Source organism: Apteryx mantelli, chromosome Z (genome assembly GCF_036417845.1).
Source record: "Apteryx mantelli isolate bAptMan1 chromosome Z, bAptMan1.hap1, whole genome shotgun sequence".
Lineage (NCBI taxonomy): Eukaryota > Metazoa > Chordata > Aves > Apterygiformes > Apterygidae > Apteryx > Apteryx mantelli.
Window position 1 is genome coordinate 86,920,155 of NC_090020.1, and position 24,727 is coordinate 86,944,881.

The following is a 24,727-nucleotide window of genomic DNA, read 5'->3' on the forward strand; positions in this document are numbered from 1 at the left end:
CGCTCAGGGCCGTGTCCAGCTGGGTTTTGAACATCTCCAAGGACGGAGGCTGCACAACCTCAATGGACAACCTGTTCCAGTCTTTGACCATCCTCACAGTGAAAGTCTCTTCTTATTTTTAAGTTAAGCACCCTCACTGTAAAATACTTCAATTCAAATTTCCTGTATTTCGATTTTTGCCCATTCCACCTGTGGTTTATGTTCCAGTGGAATTTCCTGTGTTTCAGTCTGCCCATGGCCTCTTATCCTGTCACCGGGCGCCAGCGAGAAGAGTCTGGTTCCATCTTCTTTACTCCCCCCATCAGGTATTTTTACAGATTGAGAAGATTCCCCTTGAGTCTTCTTATCGATGTGTACACTGACAAGACAAAACATAGTGTAATCAAAGTTTAATCAAATGAAAATATTTAAATATTTTATTAACACCTTATTTTAAGAAAATTTAACAAAATACATTCTGCAACTCAAAAAAACATGTCTGGGGCCTTTTATAATATGTAGGTTAAATTTAAAACAAGCTCAGTAAACATGAAAGCGAGAAAAAATACCTACTTCTATTGTGATATAATTCCACATGATTTTGACCAACACAGGCATTAGGAATTTAGTATCACAGGACAACTGGAAAATCTCTATTCTCCCAGCTGAAAGTAATTCGCATGCAAAATAGTCTGCTGTTCCAGACAGGCATCTGTTCTTCTTGGATGATAGGGTATTCATACTCACTTGCCGGAGTCACATGGCTGTGTGTAATTTGCATGTACATATATATATATATATAAGCATTACTTTTATCATCAAAAATATACCACATAGTCACAATATTTGTTTGTAATTTTATATTCCAGAGTTGAAGTGAAATTGCTTGCTAATTCAACAGCAATAAAAATTTGGAGTTGATAAGCTTTGTCTTTACCCATCAATTATAGGGAACTGGTGGTATGGAATATATTTGATACCAGTCCCTATTTAGGTAACATGTTATGTGCCAACATATAGTAAAGCCAGTTGCGAACTAATTTCACTATTTTAATTAATTCTGGCAAAGAGAAAATGCTGTCGTTAAACCACAGAAATATTTTTTCCTTTCTCTCCTAAACAGTTGTGAGGTATTGCTGTACACTGTTAAACAGCTGATAGGGAAAAAAACAATCATCACCACTGTAATGCCATCAACATCTTTGATGAATTTGTATGCAGCTAAAAACAATTATTCACACATACAAAAAGCTAACAGTAAAAATGCTGTTTCGGGTGCAAAGAAGATAAAGCCAATGCCTTCTGCTATGCCTTCCCAGCCCAGTCCACGCACGAGGCTCGGAGAACAAATCAGGCCTCTGTAGGTTGCTACATGTAAGGCCTCAGCTTCATTTCGTCTGTAAGTTGAAAAATGTGAAGGGAATGAATGAATTCCCTCAAAATAGGATAACTTAAAAGTTGTCCCTAGGGTTGGCAGTGTTTTTGCAGCATTACAGGGAAGCTGCTTTAGCTCTTTTGTGGATAGCAATTAATTGCATATTTTTTAATTTCCTGATGTTTTTATAAAAGCAAAGTGTGGGTGGTAACAGCTGAAAAAAATGGAAGTCACCAAGGATCAGAACCAGTAATGGGAAATAAACAGAGGGGAGATAGTCAAAATTTGTATTAGCTATGCTCCGGGATAAATTAAGTTGAAATATAAATTAAAAGCAGAACTCCCTCTACCAAGCTTTGCAATGTCATTGCTGACAGCTCATCACTACGCTTTATTCGTCTGACACACGTTCTCTGATGCATTTTGCCCTGAGCAGACTGACAGATAGTAGAATTTTTCATACTCAAAACCAGAAGTATTTTTAAGATGCCGCCTCGTGGCTTCCACCCTTCAAGAAGCCCTTTAACGATGTTTTTAATACAGGTTAGCGTAGCGTTGCCTACGGTCCCCCTCAGGCAGCCGCCGCCCCCTCAGGCCGCCTCAGCCGGGCGGGGCGGGGCGGGGCCGGGCCGGCGCCTCTCCCGCCGCCCCGGTTGCCACGGCGACGCCGGCTCCCTCCGCCTGCCGTCAGTCACGACGAGCGGGGGCTTTGCGACAGCGGCGGTAGGAGTCACGGCAGCCAGAGTTTGCCAGCGGCTCTGCCGCACCGGGCCGCGGCGGGACGAGGCGGCGCGGCGGCGGCGGTGGGGGCGCGGCGCCCAGGCAGCCCTCCCCAGCGCCGCGGCGGGCACAGGTGAGTGCGGGGGCGGCGCTCAGTGCCTGCGGCTGAGGGGACCCTCCTCCTCCTCCTCTTCCTCCCCCGCTCCCGGGGCTCCGCGCAGCGCGGCCCTCGCTGTGCCGGGGCGGCGGCGCCATGTTGTGCGCGGGGGGCCGCGGCGGCGTCTCCCGCCCGCCGAGCCCCGGGGCGGCGGCAGGTGCGGGCTGGGGCGGCCCGGGCCGTGCGTCCCCCCCCCTCCCCGGAGCGGGAGCGGTGCTCGTGCGGCCGCCGCGCCCGGCCGGGGAGCTGCGCGCCCGCGGCTCTGCGCCCTGCGGAGCCGGGTGTCCCCCCCCCCCCCCGGCGGCGGCGGCGGCCGCAGCTCTGCGCCGCTGAACCGCGCTGCGGGCGGCGGGGGGGGGACGCTCTGCTGAAGGTGCCTCGGCAGCGGCTGCTGCTCAGGCGGTGTCTGGGAAACAGCCCCTTCCTCGCCCGCCGTGGGAGCTGGAACTCCTCCTCACGCAGAATTTTCGTTCCCTCGTGGCCTCGCTAGGCTGTTTCCCCTTTTTCAGTGCAAGCCGTGTCTTACTGGCGAGTAGGGGTGTGACTGAGAGTTCACTTTGTAGTTGCTTTGAATCTGTTGCCCTTCATGTGATCGTGACAGTTCAAAAAAACCCCCCCAAAAAACAGCAAAAATATATGCGGTTTTCATGTGTCGTCAAAGTAAGCGCCAGAAGAATCTGCAAAAGGCTTTCGAAGATACCTGTTTAACTGTAATGGAGGATTTTAAGTCCTGAATTATTATTTCTTCTTCTTTCTTGTTTTGTAAACTTCTGTGTATACGTGGGATAGTTGGTTTTTTTTATGTGATCACTGATCTTGCCTTCATATTGTTAAATACATTTAAATCAGGCTCTTGTAGTTATTAACTTGCCTTGGGAGAGCAAAAATCTTTTGTTATCTTGTCGTTTTTATTGCTGTATAAAGATTAGGGAAGAACTTGCGTCTGAATTAGCTGAGTTTTTCAGTTTTCATTTTGGAAGGCAAATTCCTATTTATTTTGATGGATTTATTTTTGATTATGGGTGTGTTTGGAAGATTGGTCAATATTAGAGTATTTTTATTTAGATTACAGTAATACATCATGGCCAAATCAAGGCATAGAGTCCTGTGCCAAGTCCTATGCAGACAAGTAACCAGAAGACTGTATTGTCTTAGCTTGGAATACAAATATGATATAAAATGCAGCAGTGCAAATTGATCATAGATATTATAGACAGATGAACCAGGATGATGTAGAGATACTGACAGGATGATGTTATTGGAGATGCTCCTGATTTTTATTTTGTTTGTTTTTGTTTTTTTAAGAATTGCAGGCTTGAAGTGATGAATTCTGAATCAACAGATTACATGGGGATAAAAGAAGGCCAGGTGTCCATTCTTGTTTAATCCTTGATCAGCAAAATAAGAAAGACAGTCTGGTTTGTAGTTATTGTTATTATTACCTGGTTTGACATCTCCTGTTCACTTCACATAAGCTTCCATGCAGCTTTGATCAAGTTCGGAATAGTGGTTTAGTTCTCTCCTGCAGATAGGCTTAGTTCTGCTTTAATGAGTAGGGTTAGTGAGGTCAATGCGAAATATTCATGGCAGTTGAATTAAATATGTTGTATGTAGAAAATCAGGGCTTTTGAAAAGAAAGTCCTTATGCCTCTTGGTTATGTAGGGATAAATTGGTTCTCCTTGACGACTGCTTGATTGTTTTGTTGTCAAATGAATAAAGTTGAGTATCAACCTGAATACACTTTACGGTTTAGCTCACTGGCTGCTGTGCAGTTCTGTGGGTTTGTCTGTCCATGCATGTACATGTGCATGCGTGGGGTGGCTCTGACATGAAAACTGCCAGCCTTCCTATCTTTTGGCTAAGCCAGTTTCCTAACTTGGCCACCACCATAAAAAATTCACTTCTTGGTTGTACTGTACAGCAAAGAAAGTTAACTGCATTCTTGGAAATGAGAGCTACTTTACCTGTTTACCTATAATACTCTCTTGGTGAACAATTTCATTTTAAATACTTCTTTTTTATAGGTACATTTCAGCACAAGGTTGCAAATTTTTTTTTTTTGGTAGTTGCAGTTCAGAAACTTGAGCCAGTAAATGGATCAAGTATGAAGGCATAGTTGTCATTTCCTAATTTTGGTGTTCTGTGCTTACCAGGTGTCTGCTGAAATGCTCGTTATTTGTTACATGTGTCAAAGAGCTGTCTTGATAAATGATTTTACACTGGTTTGTATCATGAGAGCATGGTCCAAATTTTTTTTTAGCTTAAGAGAACTGCAGGGTTTTATTACTGAAAAAGCATTAATATTTAGAAGCTTTCTTAATTCTTTCTCAAACTCATTTTCTTAGATGAACAATATACTAGGAAAGCAAAAACTTGATATTTTGCATTTGATGCCTTTATGATGAATAAAAACAAAATGCAAAAAGACTGAAAATTACTGACAGACCTTCAGAAACAATTTTTAATTGACACAGCAAACTATACTGACCGTTTGCACTTAATAATGGAATTGTTTGTTTAATCACCGTCTACTTAAACAAAGCTATAGATGTCTAAACATTTGGATCCCAATTGCAAAAGATTTCTGCAACTGTGGGTAAATTATCTTAATTTTCTTCCCTCGCCTACCTTAGCCCCTTTTCTTGAGCTCCATGCATTAAATGGAAAAGGCCATTGGTAATAATACTAAAAATTTCAGATTTTATAAAAAGCATTGGATTAGTCAAGTAGAAGACATGCTGCAACAGAGGTGATCTTTTCCAATAAACGTGTGATTGCCTTCATGTAAATGGTTTTAGGAGAGGTGTTAAAATGCTCAGGTAATGTAGTCTCTTGCAATGAAAGATGCTGTAAACATGAAAAGTATTAGGTGTTTAAAACTGCTGCTCACTTGTAAATCTGCAGTCCACTTAGAAGGTTTGTCCTGGTGTCATGGTTGGCAGCCATCTCCATACTTATTGGTGACAAATCTCAATGATAATGTAATTTAAATGGTAGGAAAAGTAGTAGTAATGTGTGGAAAAAATGGGTAGGAGAAGGAATGATTTATTCTTAACCTTTCTGAGCTGCTTTGCACGAACATAAGCACAGTTACATTTTATTTAAAAGCAGGTGTTCAGCTGACAGTCTTTAATGGTTCATTTTGGAACTGTTATATGCTGAGACCAAATATGATACAGAAACATTAATTTCACGGATGTATTTTTTTCCTGACAGATTCTTTTAGCATCCATAAATATCCTAAGATTAATTCTTTAAATGCATGTGCTTTAATCCAAAAAAATGTGTTTTATACATTTCTTCTTTTATATATCTTCTTGGCCTTTTCTGTGCTCTGTCAGAACAAAGCTAGATTTCGTTATTTTTATACTCCTTTCCTAAAAGAAGCGTTCCATTTTCCGGTCCGCTTGCAACCTTTCTGTGCACCTATTCTACCTGAATCTGTCTGTCGCAGGAAATAGGCTCACGCGGAGCACCTGGCTCACTAAGCTCAGTCTATGTAATATTGTACAACAGTGCTGTATCTGAATGTGAAATTACTGAAGCATTCTGTGAGTCCGAGTGTTTTTCTAAATGACTGATACTCTCCTCTCCTTTTGGGGAGATACACGGTGATTTGCTCTAGCCCAGAGCCCAGCCATAGCAGTCAGATGCACAGTACTTCAGACGGTGACCAGGTAACTGAAGTCTAGTGGTGTCACGTGACATCAGTCAAGGTGATGATTACTTATATTTGTGCACATGGAATAAACCTAAGCCAGTTTTCTTTTTGGTGACAGAACTGCTATTACTTCTGTGGTTTTGTAGTTGCAGCAGTTACTGATGTTTTAAAGGTACGTGTGCAAACTGTTAGGACTAAGTATGATAAGAGGGGGAAAAAATCTGTGTGCTTCTGTCAGTCTAGTCTAGGATTTGAAATCCATCAGCAGCGCAAACGAATTGGGCAGTGTGTGTGGTCACCCTGAAGCACCATGTTAATTACGGCTTCTGTTTGTCTTGCCTTGAGATGGCTCCAATACTGTGTTCTGTTTTTCCTTCCCCTCTGTTAGCTCTATGTTTCCTGCTTGCGCAGTGTGTAATGTCATTATCCCTACTTCTTTTTAAATATTTCCTGATATTTTATTATCTAACTGCTGAAATATATTGGGGGGGGAGGGGGAAGCACATGCATGCCAAATGCTGTACTGGCCACAACTGTTTCTCTGCACACGGGGTGTAGAAACAGTACCAGCTGGAGGATTATATCCACTTGCTAGTGACGGTCACAAAACTGGTTTTATTGTCCCAAGGCAATGCAGAGGTGGAAAGTCACTCTCGCTAGCTTCTGGCCTAGCATAAGTTAATCCTCCTTGGGTGCTTTTTCTGTCTGCAAAAATCCTTATTTTGAATACTGTTTCAAGGTAAATACCTAATTCTTGAGTCTTGCAAGGTTTAGGGAGGTCTCTAAGCTTGCTAGTCGGCTCTCTTATCTGCAAGCTCTGGGAAAACTTGAGCAAATTACAAGTAAAATGAGGTTTCAAGGACAGTTTGCATACAGGCAGAAGGAGGTTTGTAGATTTTTCTGTCTGTTGCTATCACTTGGCAAGATAAAAAGCGTATGCAATAACAAGACAGGCAAAAATGTTTTTTGAAAATATTAGAATTAGTTTCCAAGTGTAAGTCATGGCAGAGAGTCATAAGCCATATGATCAAAGTTTTGAATTCTGCTGTAGTTTGTATGCAGAATATTTTTGATTAGGTGATATTCTCACTTGCTGCATGTTAGTTTTTTTTTTTATATGGCAGATGATGCAGGGGACAAGAAAAATCATGTAAATTATGTGACTCCATTTTTCAATCTGTCATAGAAACAGTTATTTTAAAGTTCTCTGACCTCGTATCTGATTCATATCTGATGTTGTTCCCCCAATTATATTGAACAGTAAGCTACCATTAACTTTAAATTTCCCTGCCTCTGCCTTGTATCTTTATCATCAGCCTTTTTTTGTTGTTGTTTGTTTGTTTGTTTTGAAACTGCTGTGTGTTTTCTGTTTTAATACAGTTCAGTAAGTCAGCTGTGGACAATTTGCCATAACTTATTAAGCATGAAGATGCAGGTTAGTGTTTAGAGGACTGTAGCTTGATAAAGAGGTTTATATGAGAGTCTTTGATTCAGTATTTAGGTAATATGATGTACTTGATTCCATCGCTTTACTCAAACAGGAATTTATCCCAGTTTATCAAATTTGCCTAGGTATCAGCTTTAAACACTGCCATAGGAAGAGTCACTTGACTAGTTTATCACATTAGTATGTTCTAAATTTTTACCCATGTGAGGATTTAAAAATGATGTAATAGTGATATTCTTTCAAATCCTTCTCTTTTACTAATGTAAAAATAGTGAATTTAATCTAATTTTTTTGGATGCTCTGGTAATTTAAGGGATCAGTTTCTCTTTAAATGTGAAGAACACAACTGAAACATTTGTTAGGTGTATATAACTAACTAGAGTATTTTTGAAGATATAGGAGATTTAGTGACAAAGGACGTGGAAAAGGCTGAAGTACTCAGTGCCTTTTTTGCCTTGTTTTTCACTGATAAAGTGAAAATTCATGGGACCAGGCAGTGGCTAGTGTCACTGGGAGGCTCTTCTCTGTCATCTTTGAAAGGTCATGGTGGTCTGGGGAGGTTCCTGATGGCTGCAAAAAGGCAAAGGTCAAACCCGTCTTCAGGAAGGGCAAGGAAGATCTGGTGAACTACAGGCTGGTCAGCCTGACTTCAGTCCCTGGGAAGGCTATGGAGAAGATCCTCCTGGAAATTGTCTTTAAGCACGTGAAGGGCAAGAAGGTGTTTTCAAGGAGCAACTTACGCCTGCCCAGGCTGGTTGCATTCTGTGTCTGATGGGATGGAGCTGCCTCTGGGGGCAAGGGAGAGCAATGGATGTTGTGTGCCTTGACTTTAGTTAGGCCTTTCACACAACCTCCCGCAGCATCCTTATAGCCAAGTTTGTGAGGTGTGGCCTGGAGAAGTGGATGATCAGGTGGGTGGAAGATTGGCTCTCGCGCCAGGTACAAAGGGCTGTGATCAGCAGTGCAGAGCCCAGCTGGCAGCTGGTGACTGGTGTGGCCCCTTGGAGATACTGGGGCCCACACCGCTTAATGTCTTCATCAGTGGTCTGGGCAATGGGACACAGTGCACTCTCAGCAAGTTGATGCTAAACTGGGGGGAGTGAAGGGCAGAGCTGTATTCAAGGGGACCTTGACAGGCTGGAGAAAGGACTGACAGGAACCTCATGAGTTCAGTGGAACCAAATGCAAAGTCCTACATCGGAAATGGAATAACCGAGAGTAGAGGCTGCGGTCTGACTGGCTAGAAAGCAGCTTTGCAGGAAAGGACCTGGGTGTCCTGGTAGATGACAAGCTGACCATGAAGAATTAGCAAGACTGTAGCCAGCAGGTCAAGGGAAGTGGTCTTTCCCCTCTCTTTGGCGCTCCCCAGTTTGCATCTGCAGAACTGTGTCCAGTTTGGGGCTCCTCCATGCAAGAAAGACACTGATATACTGGAGCGAGTCCAGTGGAGGGCTGCCAGGATGGTTCAGCATTCATGTTTTGAGATGCATAAAGATAAAGCAGCTGAAAAAATTTGAGATCCAAATTAAAAAATATATCTATTTTACATTTTTCTAGTCATTATGTCTGGTGAAATATGCCCCACTCTCCAGACTATTCTGGTAGATCCTCAGAGAGATGGAAACTTAAGGGTACAGGTAGAGGTTGTCTGGTGTAGGTGGCAGGAGGATGACCCGGCCTTACTTAGCAGGAATACGAGAGAGACCATGAGCTCTAGAGAACTAAGTGGCACCTGCCAGGGTTGTACAGAGGGACTGAAGAAGAAGGGCTGTGATTCCCAGGGCGTGAGTTGAAATAAGCTCCTAAGGCACTTAGGTTTACAGCACTCACCTGATGAAAAAGTACGTACAAGAGAGAAAAGATCTTAAGTTGTTGGGCAGAGAAAGAAAAAGAGAGAAACTCCACTTTTGTCAAGTCTTTGCATTTATGTATGTTTTGTCTCCTTGAGAAAGGTGATTTGAAAGGGAAGCAAAATAAATACAACTTACACTTTTTAAATTTATATGAAGTAACCCAAACTTGTTCTTTTATTGCATATGTGGGGGAACAAAACCAGGACTCTGGCACTCGTGGAAGTGATAGGGGAAAACTGAACACTCCCAGTGAAGCGGGCAGAGCTTAACTCAGTTTATTTCCCATTAATTTTCCAGCTCAAACTTTCAGTTCCTGTTTCTGCAGAAATAGGCAGTTTATTCAGAAAGGTATAAATAACTAAATATGGGGTTTCATGTGTGATGATTCACTTCATGCTTTTGTTGATAGGTACAGTGTTTATTTGCTAATGTAGTTTGTCGTCACTGATGTAAAAAAAAAATACATATTGATTGTTTACAGACATTAAATGAGTTTTGGTCTTTGCAGGGGATGTATTTAGTGTTCACCAGTGCTGGAGAAGCGTTGTTCTTTGTAGACTGAGTTCTTCAGCTGTTAAGATGTGGTACTTGTGGTACTTTCTGAAAATGAAGTTTTTACTGAAGGCACTGCGATACCATAATAAAAAACTAGAAGGAAAGAGGTAGCTTTTCTTTTTACTCTCCCTCCCAAGGGTTGATATTAAATATCCTAAGAATTATGTTTCTCTCTTTTAGATAAAAAGTTTTGAAATGTGTATGTGTGTAAGCCTTTAAAATGTATTTTGATATTAATGTTTTCAATACTTTCTCTCACATTTTTCTGTATGGAAAATATAAAAAACATTGGGCTATTTATATGTGTTAGCACTTTTGTATGTTGTAATATCCTTTTCTTTCCTTGTGAAAATTCAGGTGGTTGTTAAGTATGTATCTATAATGCTGTCAAATTTAAAGTTTTTAAAGTAGTTTGGTAAAGCATTAAGCTTACTGTAAAATTGCAAAGAAGAAGTAATTGTGTGCTCTGATAGGGGAGCTTCTGTATTTATTCAAAAGTGCAGTTATTTGCATCACTGAGATAAGCATAAATATGATTAGATAAATAGTATGATTTGTTCCCTGAACTATGAACAATAAGAAATGAAATGGATGAGAAAAGAGGTTTTTATGTTGCTCATCAGCATTTATAGCTGATGCACTCCTAGATTTTTCAGCTTTAAAACTATTGAGGGATTATTATATTATCCTTTTTAGAAAAATACCGGTTCGTAGATTACATTAATGGTCAAGTATCTTTTGCTGTCATTAAAAAAAAAAAAAAGAAGAAGAAGAAGACTTGGAAGCGTGGTGATACCAGTGGTTTTAAGATTACTGCTAAGCCAATACGTCTTCTGGTCACAGGTAAAAAGAATGCACTGTATATTTTATGTGCAGGAGACTGTAGCTGTAGCATCCTTCAGGATTCATTTTGGTGTGGTTTTGACTTTCCAGCCTACAGTAGTTGAGCTACTGAGGGGAATTTTTTGGAAGTAGTGAGGGAAGAACCCTTTGGAAAGGAACTTGTAACTCGGTTGTTATTTAAGGACTTTAATATGGCTATCTAAATGAAATTTCCATCTCTACACGTTTCTCAGCATGTCTTTCATTTCAGGAATACAAAAATTGGGTGGCAAAAAACTTAAATTGTTTTTATACGATTTCATTTTTGTATGATGTCTGGACATGTTTTATTTCTGTTTTTCATGATATTTTTCTGATTAAATCACTATATATCAAGTATTTTTAGAATTGTAACTCTTTAGTTAACAGGTATGCAATCATTAGTAAGGTCACTGTATCCTTTAAGAATTTTTATTGTTTACAGTTCTGTATTGTGATCATGCAGACAGGGAACAATTGATCTGCTATTATGTAACAGTTAGCAATACATTTTCAGGCATGTTTTAAAAATACTAATTGTAGTGTAGCTTGTAGAATGTTATAATAGATTACGTGCTCGACCTTTGGTCTTTGCTTATACTTTTTCATTAAATAATAGCTCTTTGTAAAAGAGTTCCTACTAAACATAGCGTAATCAGATGCAAGAAATGAGTTGACATAAAATGACATTTCGTGGTAAGTGGTAGTATTGTTTTCATGATTTGGATTTTGTGAAAAACTACAGTGCCTCTCTCTTTCCAGAAGTTTGAGGCTTGGTACATGCAGCAGGTCCTGTAACCTCTTTCACAAGAATCATCCTTTTTTCACTTTATGATTTCCAATACTTAGCTATTCATTATTCTACTATTCGCTGTCTTCCCTTCCCCCATTTTTCCATGTACGTTGTCATGTTTGATTTCTCTCGCTGCAGAGGTTGTTTGCTCTAGAAATACAGGCAGCGTTTGTCGAAACTAGTATGAAATTACTGTCTTGAAGAAATTGCACTGTAATTTTTATATTCATGAGAAATGATAACTTATGTGACTCCATATAGCATAGAAAAAAATATATTAGTAAAAACTAGACTTCTGTTTTGAAATAGAAGGGATTTTTGATGCAGAAGCCCTTATTTAGTATAGAAGTCAACACTGGGAATGATGGGGGTGTGTAAGATCAAAAAGTCAAATTCATGTTTGGTACAAGTAAGATCTATGTAGTTGCCTCTGCTTATATCAAATTTGAGTTTGTCTGAAAGGGGATCATTGAAACCTTGAATAATAGTTTTCAAAAGAACTGGAGATGATTGAACTAAGTTCCAACAGCTTTCATGAAATTCCGAAGCTCAGGCTTGCACTTCCCCCGGGAGAAAGGCAGGCAGAAGTCCCCTGTGATGCGGTGGCTGGTGTGAGCGGTCGCTCAGCCACCGCCAGCTCACTGGCTTGCGATAACCTCGCTTCTGTACCCTGGCACCGGGGCACGGAGGGCAGCTTGGTTAGCGCCGCGGGAAGTCGAGTGGCAGGAAACCTGGCTTAGGTACAGGGTGGTCTTGTCCCCCCCCCCCCCTTTTTCATAGATAAGAATATTTTCCTTCTTTTGAAATGCTCTAAAAAAAGTTTGCATCTCTGTGGACAAATGCAAATGTTACTCCATCACACAAGCAAGAAAAATACATATGTCTATATAAAGACATGAAATATATGTTTTAAAAGTTTCTTCAATGATTTCTGCCTGTGTCTGACTTGCTTATACTCCTGTAAATCAGAAATTCTGTTCTGGTGTGAGCTATAGCAAGTTCAGAACATAAACCTCTACAAGATAGTACACAAGGAGCATCTCCGTTATTTGGCAAAACAATGTTCCCCATTCGTTCATCATGAAATACTGCAAGCAATAACTTTCCATAACTCAAACTTTTACTTTGGCTTAGAAGAGCAACTACTGCAGCTCTTCTTGAATCTGGAATAAGAGACCAATAACAAAATGTCAGTCATTCCTGACACATTTTCTCTGCTTGATGGTTGCATTTACTATTTTTCATTTGTTCCTTAGCAAGTAATAGCACCTGAAATAAGTGACATATGTAAGATCTATTTATAAACTTACCATTGGTATGATCTAGATATAACTTAAATTCTAGCATTTTTATTTATGAAATATAGAATGCACCTAAAAAGTATACCCAAAACAATCTTGAACTCGGTCAGTTTACTGGGAAGTAAAAGAAAATATTGTATTTTACTGTTTACTCTTCCTCTGTGTAGGCTCTCTCACAGGTGGTTGGTTTAAACGCGTTCCATGCCAAAGGGGAGATGGGCAGTTTAGATAGCTCCTGTTTACATCAGTCCTGTCCCAGCCAAAGAGCTGGAAGTAAGTTGACAAGCTCGGCGCAAGCAAGCTTTCACTCTGGCCGAGTCAAGGACTGTAGCTTATGAACACGTTTAAATGAGCTGTAAGCTCAGAATATTGCTAACATAAACAGTGTTTTGTTTTTGCACTTAAACCTTGTGCAAATCCTCCTAATTGCTTTTTTATTATTTCAATTTCTGTGGTGTTTTCTATTTCTCTGAAGTTATAATTCAAGCACTTTTGTTCTCCATTTCCCAGTCTCCAAGAAAATTTTGGCTTTGTGACAGATAAAAACAATTATCCAGGTTATTTGTGTCAGTATATTTATAAGATATTAAACGCTGGCACAAAGACAGGATGTTACATAACATTGCCTGTTGGACAGTGGCCAGAATCTAGTCCTTGTGGCAAACCGTGGTGATCAGAACTACCTTCAGATATTGTACAAGCACATTTAGCATGGGCATGGTTCCTCAGGAGACTTCTGCTTGAGTGGCTGGCTAGCTGTTGCTTTGTTTTTAAATACAACCTGACTCTTTAAATAAATAAATAAAACCCCATAGGTGTCCATAGATGAACTTTACAAAAATCATCAAATCTACTAGCTGAGCCAGTAAGTTTGGTAGATTGGTAAAGGTCTTACTGTAGTGCCACTGAATTTTTATTTGCCAGGTTCCTCTTTTCTTTTCTTTTTTTTTGGCTTGGTTCAGGAGTGTTAGCAAAGCTCTCACAACAGACCCCCACCCTACCTTTTCTTGCAGCTGCGCAATGCTTCTGCCCTCGATGAGAAGTGCAGTTGAGCCGGCAGTGGAACGCAGCAGTTAAACTTAAAGGTTTTTCTTTGGTTAGAGCCCTTGAATCGGCAGGGCTGTAGGCCCGGAGTGCTGCGGAGGCTGGAGCGGGGAGCAGAGGAGGATGTCTTGTAGAAGTGAGACCAAACATGGTACAGCAGTTCTGTTGAGGGTAGTTATTTTTCTAAGTTGAAACGTGCTGTGGCACAACTATTAATTTTATATTTTTTTATTTTAAAAGATTTTTTCACCTGATAACAGAAGAGTAGAGAACTTCATATATCCTTAATGATAGCTTAGTAGCCTTTGCTCCAAGATGCATGCAATATATATTTATTTATTTATATAATGTTTATATATATATAGCCTCTCCCTGCTTGCTTCTTATGGCTGGACTGCACGTTCTTGAGATTTCCTTGAACATCTTGGAGATACTTGGAAGAGTGGGGTCAGTTGTCACAAAATGACTGGATTACATGAGTATATCGCCCTTATTGAACAAAACTTGACAACATGAACCCTGAAGTGCCATAAAGCAGGGGATAAACTGAAATAACTCTGTTCCTACCTTTAAAGTCTTGGTCTTTAAATCTGTACAGTTCTGGTTTGGAGTTTAGCTCATGGTGGTTGGCAGTGCTGAAGAAACGAGGAAGCGGGAGGGGTGGGCTGCAGCTGCTGTGTTCGTCCCTGTCCTCTCTTTCTTTAGTTACAGAGTTGACAGTGCTAGTGATGGTTTTTTCCGCCTACCACCACATCTGTTGATATTGCATGTTCTGATTTCTTTTCCCTTCTCGGGTAGACTATAGATGCAGCTCTTTAGCCACCGTTACTGGGGAGGTGGAGGGTTGAATACATTTACCATCAAGGCTTAGAAACCAAAAACTAGAAAATTCAAAGCTTTCATATGACTTTTAATTAAACTATTTCTATTTTTAGTTACCTTTTGTTTGTTTGTTTAGGTAGTCCCTTTAGCTGTGTGTGAAAGGGTAAAAACAATAAGGTAAAGAGAATTAATGAAGGGATTGCAATAACCTTGAGCTGTTTTCCAGCTCCAACTTCAGCTAATACAGGATATTATGCATTTCAGCATAAATACCATTTTAAAAGGTTAGGTTGATGTGACACCGTTCTAACTGAAAAATATTTTTGGAAAGTGTATAGTGATGCGTAGAAAGCACCAGACCCTATTTTTGGCTAAGGTCATCCCATTTGATAAGTGGGGATGGATTCTACTGATTGGGCATGGAATAGCTGTTACAACCCTGGGTCTGGAAGCATTTGCTGCCCCAGAATTATTTTAAGAAGGCTGATATTGGCAAAAGTGCCTGTGTAAGTAGGGAAATGCCGCTTCGAAAAATCTCTTTTGCAAAATATGTAAGAAACTAACATGGTGAAGTTTTAATACTATCACAGTTCATTGCATTTTTCACATGACTGCTTAAAGAATATATTATTCAATCCCTATGTTAGCTATGAAGAGGCACATACTCGCCAGTGAGAGAAGAGTTGATTATATATTGTACTTTATTTGAAGAATGGCATATATAGTGATTATTTCTCATGTGTAACATATTTACAATCGCTTCCGACTAGTCTTTAAGCTTTTTGGGTGGATGAGGCGGCAATAAGTGCCGAAAAGGCGTACCTGCCGAGACCTGATGCTTATAATCTTGATTGAATTCGCAGGTGTGAAAGCAAAATGGCCGGAAACAGCCTCGTTCTGCCCATCGTCCTCTGGGGGCGGAAAGCCCCCACGCACTGCATATCCACGCTGCTGTTAATGGACGACGTGTCGATGATTGTCACGGGGTGTCACGACGGACAAATATGTCTCTGGGACCTCTCTTTAGATTTAGAGGTAAGTCTATACTCCAAGTATAACTTTAATTTGCGTCGTATTTCAAGTGTTTACCGTTGCTGCCAAACTGATTTTTATTCTTTGATATTATAGTATCCATTCCAGTGTTGTTTCTACACTCTATTCATGTATTCTACCTCCCTCTCTTAAAATGAGGCCTGGAGCTGACGGTACATGCTTCCAGTAGTGAATAGTTCAGATTAGAAAGAGGCGTTTTCACTCTTTAACTTTGCTGCTGCAGTAGTAAATTCTTGAAGTAATGATTTCCTCTTTCTGGATGTTGGAGATGCCCTAAACTGATAGTTACTTTCAGGTTTAGCTGCTTAATATTTTGTGAAAACAGATTTCTGAGATCAGCTGACGGTATTTAGAGGGCTTTTTAAGGTTGTTACTATTTTATTCGAGCTCTGTTTCCCATGAAAACCAAATGAGAAAAAGCTCTGCTACTAGAGGTAAAGATTGCTGATTAGTTAATGTGTATCAGTTTCTGCCCTTGAGTTGAAATCTGCCAGTGTCCATCTTGAAGATGAGGTAGTAATTTGGTTGGATACAAATAGTTTTAAACCCTTGGGATGGAGGAGAAAAACAGTCCTTTCCTATAAAATCAAACATGTTTCAGGCAAGGGTTATACTGAAAAATCCCAATCTCTGAGTTACCCCCATAAATTATGTTAGTGTCTAATATATTTAACGAGAAACAACTGGAGAAAGGGACTATTTCTAGAAAGGGCAAATAAATAAAGGGCAGGTTTCTTTTTTATCTTTAATCTATGAATGGACTTTTATGTAAAATTATTTATAAATGTAAAGGGTCGTGAAGTATACTTGATTTGGGGAAAGACTATTGTTGTTGCAGTATAGCTCAAATTTTTCTTTTGACTTAGGCCAAATTCAGACTATGATTTAAAATTATAGATAGAATTAATTTTACACAAAATGATTTTTTTCCACAAATTAGCATTACAGTGTTAGTTAGAAGCTGGTTCTTTCACATACTGTACCAGTATGCTGTGCAAACTTTTTTAAGATTGTATTTCTACAGCTGTGCTAATAAAGTGTGTGTGTATATACATAAACACATTTATATATACTATATATAAATTCATATATATGATATATATAGTATAAAACAGAAATTTGGAATGCCTATGTTCTAGGTAAGTAATAGTGCCTATGTTATTTTTGCTTTATGTTTTATTTCTCTGATTCTAGATTAATCCCAGAGCTCTGTTGTTTGGTCATACAGCCTCAATTACTTGTTTATCGAAGGCCTCTGCTTGCAGTGAAAAGCAGTATATAGTGAGCGCATCAGAAAGCGGGTGAGTTTTCTGAAGATTTATTAATATGCAGATCTGTTAAATAATGGAAATAGAGGGTATAGAAGAGATTGGGTTGCTTACATCCATTTCTTTTCATTCTGAGTTTCTCATCCACAGTTTTTTACTTAGTCTAATGTCTAAGGCATTCGTAGGTATCCCAAATGATGGGACTTCTCCAGTGTAAATACTGAGTGTGGTGTGGATTTTAGATCCATGGTCTGAAGGAGGATAGAGGTGTGCCTGAGGTCTTGGAGGGTTGCCTATATTATTTGTTGCACCTTAGGATTCAGTGGCAGGACACAGCACAGTTGTGTATAAAGTAATCTGTGCTGCTTCAGATATAATTTATGTTCGGATGGATAAAGAAATGTATGAGGTTGTCAACTGCAGTACAGGTACTTCTGTGTTTTCTGTCATCCTTTTGCTTGAGTGACTTTAAGTTCAGCTGTGGGTGGACACCTGTGTTTTGCTCCTTTCCTCTGCTTATCCAAGACCTGCTTCTTGAGTAGAAGCAAGCTTAAGTCCTAATACACCTGGTTGGCAGGAAATGATTCCTGGACCTCTGAAGTAAACTTCAGTGTTCGCTGCCATGTGATTAAAATACTATTTTCGGTAATATGGTTTTCTCCCTTACAAATATGGAAAAAGTAAGCTAATCTTTGAACATCTCAGGGGAGGCACTAGAAATATATAATAATTTGAAATATTTGTGAGAGAAATCAAGCGTTCTAAGTTACACACTTACATTTACTTGGTATTGATGGTTTATGATGAACCATAGCATTTTACTCATTTCCCCTCATAACTGTGCTAGGGAAGCAGAGTTTGTTTAGATTATGATGGAAGGACTGGAAATTTTGAGTTTCTTTTATAAAAATACAAATTGTCTAGTCACTAACAGTTGTTTAAGTTTCTCCCAATATAAATGATTCTTAAATTCTTGGAAAAATGAAATATTTTGGATGTAGTTGTAATCTGTCTTTTGTATTTTAGGGAGATGTGTCTGTGGGATGTGAATGATGGGAGATGCATAGAGTTTACTAAATTAGCCTGTGCACATACTGGCATACAGGTTAGTGCTTTGTGTATGCTTGGGAAGTTCTACTATACATTGTATAGCATGGAAACTGTAGCTCCATTGTTAAAACAAGGCTGGGTTTTTTTGGAAGCTTAACAATGATATTTTATAAGATACTGCAATATGCCAATACAGCTTATGCCATATTCTGCATTATCAAATACCCTCAAGCTGAAAATGTGCTTTACTTCAACTTTTGAAAAAGATATGCCATAATTAATACATCAGAAAGGCTGGAGAGAATGGAGGAAAAGGAGATGTTAAGAGAGGAGTAGTGGGAGGGGGAGGTGGGAGGGGGAGGATGATCTTCACAGGGAAGGTTGACACGGCCTTCCCTCAGCTATGGGAGCTGGGCATGGAGGCAAAGGATTGCCTTGAGGAGATAACAGGAGAAAGGAGGGCCTCTGCAAAAAGTTTCCTTGATATTACTTGCATACACAGAATTCCCACTGGTTCAGTGGCATTTTTTTAAACAGGTAGCCATTAGAATGTATTTATGAAATTGTGATTTTGATTAAAAATAAAGAAGTTGATGCCCCACGTGGAGTATAACCTCTGTATTTTGTTAATATCCATTTAGTTTTACCAGTTCACTGTTGGGACTCAGCGTGAAGGGAGACTGTTATGCCATGGACATTATCCAGAAATTCTTGTTGTGGATGCTACCAGCCTTGAAGTTCTTTATTCCTTATTATCAAAGATATCTCCTGACTGGATCAGCTCCATGAGTATCATTCGATCCAACAGAACACAAGGTAATTATTTTTGTTGCTTTTATTATGGCTTTGCCTCCCTGTAAGAGAAATACTATTTTCAACAACCTGGGGAGGAACTAGCATGTTACTTCTTGCCTCTTTCTCCCATTTGAGTAATGAAGATGGTCTTGTCCAGTACCCATTAAGTACTAACCTTTTTAAAAAGCAATGTATATATATTTATTCCTAGTCCCTGAAAAGGGGACTGGAGTGTCTCCCATACAAGGAGAGGCTGAGAGAGCTAGGATTGTTTAGCCTGGAAAACAAGGCTTGGGGGAGATCTTATCAATGTTTATAAATACCTGATGGGAGGATGTGAAGAGGACAGGGCCAGACACTTTTCAGTGGCACCCAGTGGCAGGATGAGAGGGAATGAGCACAAACTGAAACACAGGAAAATCAAATTAAGCACAAGAAACACTTTTTTTACTGAGGGGGTGATTGAACACTGGAGCAGGTTGCCCAGAGAGGTTGTGGCATCTCCATCCTTGGCGATACTGAAACCCACCTGGACGTGGTCCTGGGCAGGCTGCTCTGGCTGACCCGGCTGGACCAGGGGATCTCCAGAGTTCCCAGCCAGCCCCAGCTGCTCTGTGATTCTGAGGCTGCTTTAATATCTCTTCAGAGAGAAGACCTGATAACCTTTAATGCTTTTAGTATTGTCTCTGTTGCTGTTCCACCAGATGAGAATTGTAGCTCTGCTTATATTCAAATGCTTTCTCATGAACAGAACCTCAATTCTAGCCAAATTCAGTGTGTGTATGTGCGTGCCCACATGCACACGCGTGTGTGTCCAGTGCACAACAGGTTCCATGTTCACTTAGTAAATAATGAATAGTTTTGTTCTCTCTTTCAATGTATGCACGTGTTGAAACCTGGAGAACAAGGTGATTCCTTGTTTTCTCTTTGAGAACTGAGAAAGAGTTTGGGAGCGCTGTGCTAGCAAGAGCCTCTAAGCTGACACAAGACTGGAAGAAAGGCTGCAAGCACTCCAAGTGCTAAGGCTGTCGTCTTTAGTAGTGTGGTGTGTAGTACGCATCGAGATCCTTTAGTGGCTTTAGTGATTAGTGGCTTTATGAAAAGCACTGTCGTAATACTTTGGAAGCTGTTGTGGGAAATGTGTAAGGAGTTTGGTGGTTAAAGTACACAGTAGGTTTATATGTCCGGAGAAGCTGGCAGAAATACTGCAGTATTGTAACCATTGCTGGAGAAGGGGAAAGAAACCTGAAGGCTGTAGAGGGAGGAACTTTCTCTAAATGTGATGACGGTCAATTTAGTGGAGAGGTATGTGGGTAGACTCCGTGTTTGGAAGTGGGTTAGTTGACATGATTTGAAGCGATACCCTTCCACACATCTGTTTTGCCTGGTTTGTATTACTTTGGGCTTTAAATTCTGGCAGCTAAGGAGCAGGGATGACTCGTTCAACTGGTCCTGTTCTGGAGGCTGTAATTCCTGGGGGGGGGGGGGGGCGGCGTGAGTAAAAGTCTCAGGGATTACTGTTTCAGGTTATTTAACTAAATCTGCTACTGAATGCAGGTCAGCAAACTTACTTCCGAAGGGTGGGTTCCTCTGGGGAAGAAACACTGAGAAAAGCATTCTGAAGAAAGGAGAGATTTTTATTTTGAGCAGTTTGTAAACTAAGAGTGTTCCCAAAGCCCTGGCGTGGGAAAACTCCATTGCTGACCCCCAAAAACTGTCTAAGTTACTGGAGTAACTGCAAATGAACTCTGGTGTTAAGTCTTTTCAGATATTGGCTTTCATTTTATTTCTTGTTTTGTAATTGATTTCATATTTGGTAATCAAGAAGCTGCCTCTTGATTTGATGGACTTTCTGTCTTAACACCGGACTTCTCTGGTATAAATGGGAATCTCTAGAAAGTTTGACCAGCACAAAATGTGCTTCTTTCCTGAAGGTAATGAATCTAATACAGTAATTTTGAAAGAAGCTCTCTGGGAACCTCCAACCCAAAACAACTGGGAATACTCTTCCACCCCTCTGCCCCTTTCAGTTATAGACTTAGGTATTAATTAGGAGAACTTGTCCCCTTTCATGATGGGAATGAGCCTCTAAACATAAAACCAGTGTGTGTGTGCGTGCGTGTGCATGCACGCATACTTACTTGCAGCATACCGATTCACAAATAAACATTTGTTTTTGAAGAAAATATTTGGTTTTGAAGCAAATACTTCAAGAATGTTTTGATAAACTTTAATATTGAGTTATTCTTGTGTGTTTTTGTACTCAGATATGCACAAATGTGCAACAAAATGGAAAAGTTCTTGTGTTTATCAATCTAACTTTTTTGCATTTCTCTTTCTCCAGAGGATACCGTTGTCGCTGTCTCAGTGACTGGCATTCTGAAAGTGTGGATAATAACCTCCGAAGTTAGTCGCATGCAGGTAACCAAAGGCTTCTGAACTGATGGTGTTTGCTGGGCACACCAATATCAACTGTTAACTCGCATACATTTTTCTTAAGTCTTGTTGTGATGGTGAGAGAATCTTAGTCCTTTTTCCTGTTCTTCCATATGCCTAGTAATATTATGATTTTTTTTTACCCTCCAAAAATGAACTTCCTTAATCTTGCTTAACCAGTTCTCCAGATTACTAACAGAATTCTTGATGAAGATGCTTTTCTTTTGTCTTACATCTCACGCTCACAGAACTGACTTCAGAGTTAAGAACCTCTAATTTAAAATTAAGAAACTTTAATCTCTAATTTCTAGAAATCTTTATTTTTATTTGTAGCATTTAATTATTTGTTAGATACAAATTTTTTGTCTGTTGGCTTTTAATTTTTCCCTCTTTAAATCCTGTTCTTTCCTTGAGTCATCTTGTGCATTTCACAGGATTTTTGACTTCCAAAGAGAATTTAGTAACTAAAGATTTTTTTTACAGTAATATTTAGCATTCCAGACTGAGATGGATACTATATGTATACAGACAAAATGTGACAAAATGTCATGTGATACAGACAAAATTCATACATTAAAGAGCTTGCAGTCTAAGTATTCTTCGGTCAAAACAGATGATATTAATAAATAGTTGTTTACTTGTATAGAAGAAGTAGGGTACCAAGTTGAAACTTACTGTGTATTGCACAGGAAGTGTATGTCTTTTAATATGGTGGTGAAATTATAAAAGTCACCATGTGATTTTATCACAATACCCGTGTTTTTTGGTTTTTTTTTAAGTTCTACCATTCCATTTTTTTATGTTCTTAAAGATATCTGTACTTAATTTTTAATTTTTACTGTAGTTTTATATTATTATTCTTATGGATAATTATTATATAACTTTTAAAAGAAATTCCTATTTTCTTTGAGAAAGGTAAAGAAGTGAGAAGTGGAGGTGTTTGAAGGGCTTGCAGAGCAAAGGATACAATTTTTAGGAATTTTCATTATTAGTGGTTATCTACAGCTAACTCTTTGGGGGGGGGGGGCAATTTTTGCCTTCCTGTGTACTAATCAAGAAAAGGCCCTATTGGAGATTTGCCACGCTTCTCATAGACTTCTTGCAAATTAGCTGTTCACAGAAACCTCTTGTAAGAGATGTATATTGCTTGGATACTTTTACAGATGTTTAGCAGCTATGAGAATATAATTTTATTATATATAGAAAAAGTCAGTTTTCTGATTTTAGAAATGTTTACAGCACAAAAGCAACATAGTTTGAATTAGCTTAGAAGATCAATATAATGGAATTTCTTGCTTTTTATCCTATCAGGGTACCTCAAAGTCATTATTCAAATTTTTTTGTTTCATAGTTTCATCATAGTTGAAATTATATTTGATTTCAGATCATTTCAGAGCATTTTCTGGAAACCCTTGTCATGCAACTAGTAGTATTCTAACTAATATCACATTTAAAAATTACATTAAAAATAAAGGCGTTAGCAACAGAGAGTGTTGGCTGTTCCTAAAATAAGAAACACAAAGTCATAACTGAACAGAAGCTTTATCGTAGTCTATTTGGGATATTGGGAACCCTGGAAGAGTGAAATCGGAGCTGAATCTACTTAGTTTCCACTGACTACCTGAAAGCAGGGTAATTCACTGAGAGTGACAGTACTAAATAGGCACCGCTAATCTGCCCAGCTGGGGAATTTGTTAGACTTAAGTGACCAAGCAGGATACCACGTGCTCTTGCAGATCTTCTTATGAGGAATGATAGAATGAGAACTGCTACAAGTGTTGGTTTTTCCGTGGAAGCTGGCCATCTGTCATCTTATGGAACACAGAGGAGTCCCTTTTCCGTTACATCTTCTCTGTCATCTTCCTAAATTGAGCTTGAGCAAAAAAAAATTCACCTGGGTGTTTTCTTGTTATCTGATTTCCATATGTATGGGGGGTTTTTTTTGCGTGTGTAGAGACTGTCAATTTTAAATATTTGTCTTTATCATACTCTCTGAGCACTTAACTGTTGCTGTGTATGAATGCGTGTAGGACAGAATGTTTACTTGCTGTTCTTAAGATGAGAAAAAAAATATTCCAGGAAAATAGTATTTTGTCAGAGATCTGTGACAGAGCAAGGAGCTGAACCTGGGACATCAGAGTCCCCAATTCTGCCCTATTTGCTTGGCTAAGCTGACTTCCTCTACCCAGTCTTAATAAGGTTTGGGTTTTAGCTGGTTTCATAAGGCTCTGTTTTCATAAAGTGAATGGAATTGCACAGACAGGTTGCTATATACACCTCCTGTTTAACGCATTCAGTCTGTAGCCTTCTGGTTGTTTCAGCTCAGGTTTTCATAACCGTGTATGACTGGAGCGGTACAGACACAAGAAAACAGGAGTGAATTACCAAACTTTTCAGATGATGAAGGGCAATCTGGGTTCACATCTGCCTGGTGAGGTACATTCCCAAGTAACTGCATTGCTGTATCTATGGCAGTCTTCAATATATTTGAAAATTGCCCCCCACCCCCAGGGCATAGCTTCTTAAGTAATCAAGTAGTTTCAATGCCCAAAATTAAATAAATATATATGATACGATGTGCATGGCATAGCCAAGCAATTTGATATATGTACCTTTTATTTTTTTCTTCTTTCTAGTGCAAAGCTTTGTATTCATGTTGTTGCTGGCAGTTCTTGTTAATATTCTCATCAGGTGTTAGAGGAAAAGATTTGGAGCAGACAAGTCACCACTGTCCTTCAGGGTATCCCAAGTCAGAGTGAAGATGGACAGTCAGAGTTTGCAAGTGAGGATTAACTTGGGAGCTAGTTCACGTGTTTTCTGGATCTGGACAGGTTAGCAGTAACCACGCTCAATGTAACCGAGAGCGAAGGTTTTGCTGAGTTGGGGCTAGCAGGATTCCAGAGGAGTTTTCCCTGTTGGCCCAGGTTAGTCAAGGTGCAGCATCAACCCGACAGACCGGCCTCATGCCCCTAACTCAGTAGAGGGGGTAGTGCCCAGTGGGTAAGATGCCTTGCTATTTGATAGCGCCGGGTTGAATCTCAGCAGAACGTGGTCAGCAGTGGCTGAATCTTAGCCTCTAGCCAAGGGTCAGACTGCTGCAGAAAACTGAGACGTGAGCTGGTGGACAGGAGTTGGGGCAGGAAATGGGCTTGCAGATTCAGCGGTTCAGGTCTCCAGCTCTGCTGACTTGCTGGACACTATTTGCACCTGATTACGGCTGTATACAAATGTTCTCTAAACAAAAATAATGACCTCTTGTTTTTTCCGGTTGATGTCTCTTTTGTGTGTCTGTCTGTCTCTCCAAGGAAGTTTCTTACATATCACTTCTTTGGTTCTGCTTTTCTGTGGATGTGCTGCCCTTGCATGTGTGGTAGTCTGCAGACTTGACTCTTTATCGCAGGAAGATTGATGTTCAACAGATGATATACCTGTGAGGGTATCAAAATAAAACATAAGTGTTTATTTCAGTTAGGATTCATAGAAACATTTTTGATTTGAGCAAAACTTGGGAATTGTCTTTCTTTGAAGGTGCTATTTTTATGACAGAAGCTAATAT

At 39.7% G+C, this 24,727-nt stretch overlaps 1 protein-coding gene across 7 annotated transcripts in view; it reads left to right on the forward strand.

The window, feature by feature from the left end:
- The first annotated feature begins 2,145 nt into the window (after positions 1–2,145).
- WDR7 (WD repeat domain 7) overlaps positions 2,146–24,727 on the forward strand; it is a 174,695-nt gene continuing 152,113 nt past the window's right edge. For all 7 annotated transcript variants that reach the window (XM_067316401.1, XM_067316402.1, XM_067316403.1 and 4 more), the window contains exons 1-6: positions 2,146–2,207; positions 15,433–15,604; positions 16,817–16,923; positions 17,917–17,995; positions 18,582–18,756; positions 21,080–21,156. In XM_067316401.1, coding sequence (XP_067172502.1) covers positions 15,446–15,604; positions 16,817–16,923; positions 17,917–17,995; positions 18,582–18,756; positions 21,080–21,156 — 597 coding nt within the window. In that variant the 5' untranslated portion in view covers positions 2,146–2,207; positions 15,433–15,445. The remainder of the gene's footprint in view (positions 2,208–15,432; positions 15,605–16,816; positions 16,924–17,916; positions 17,996–18,581; positions 18,757–21,079; positions 21,157–24,727) is intronic.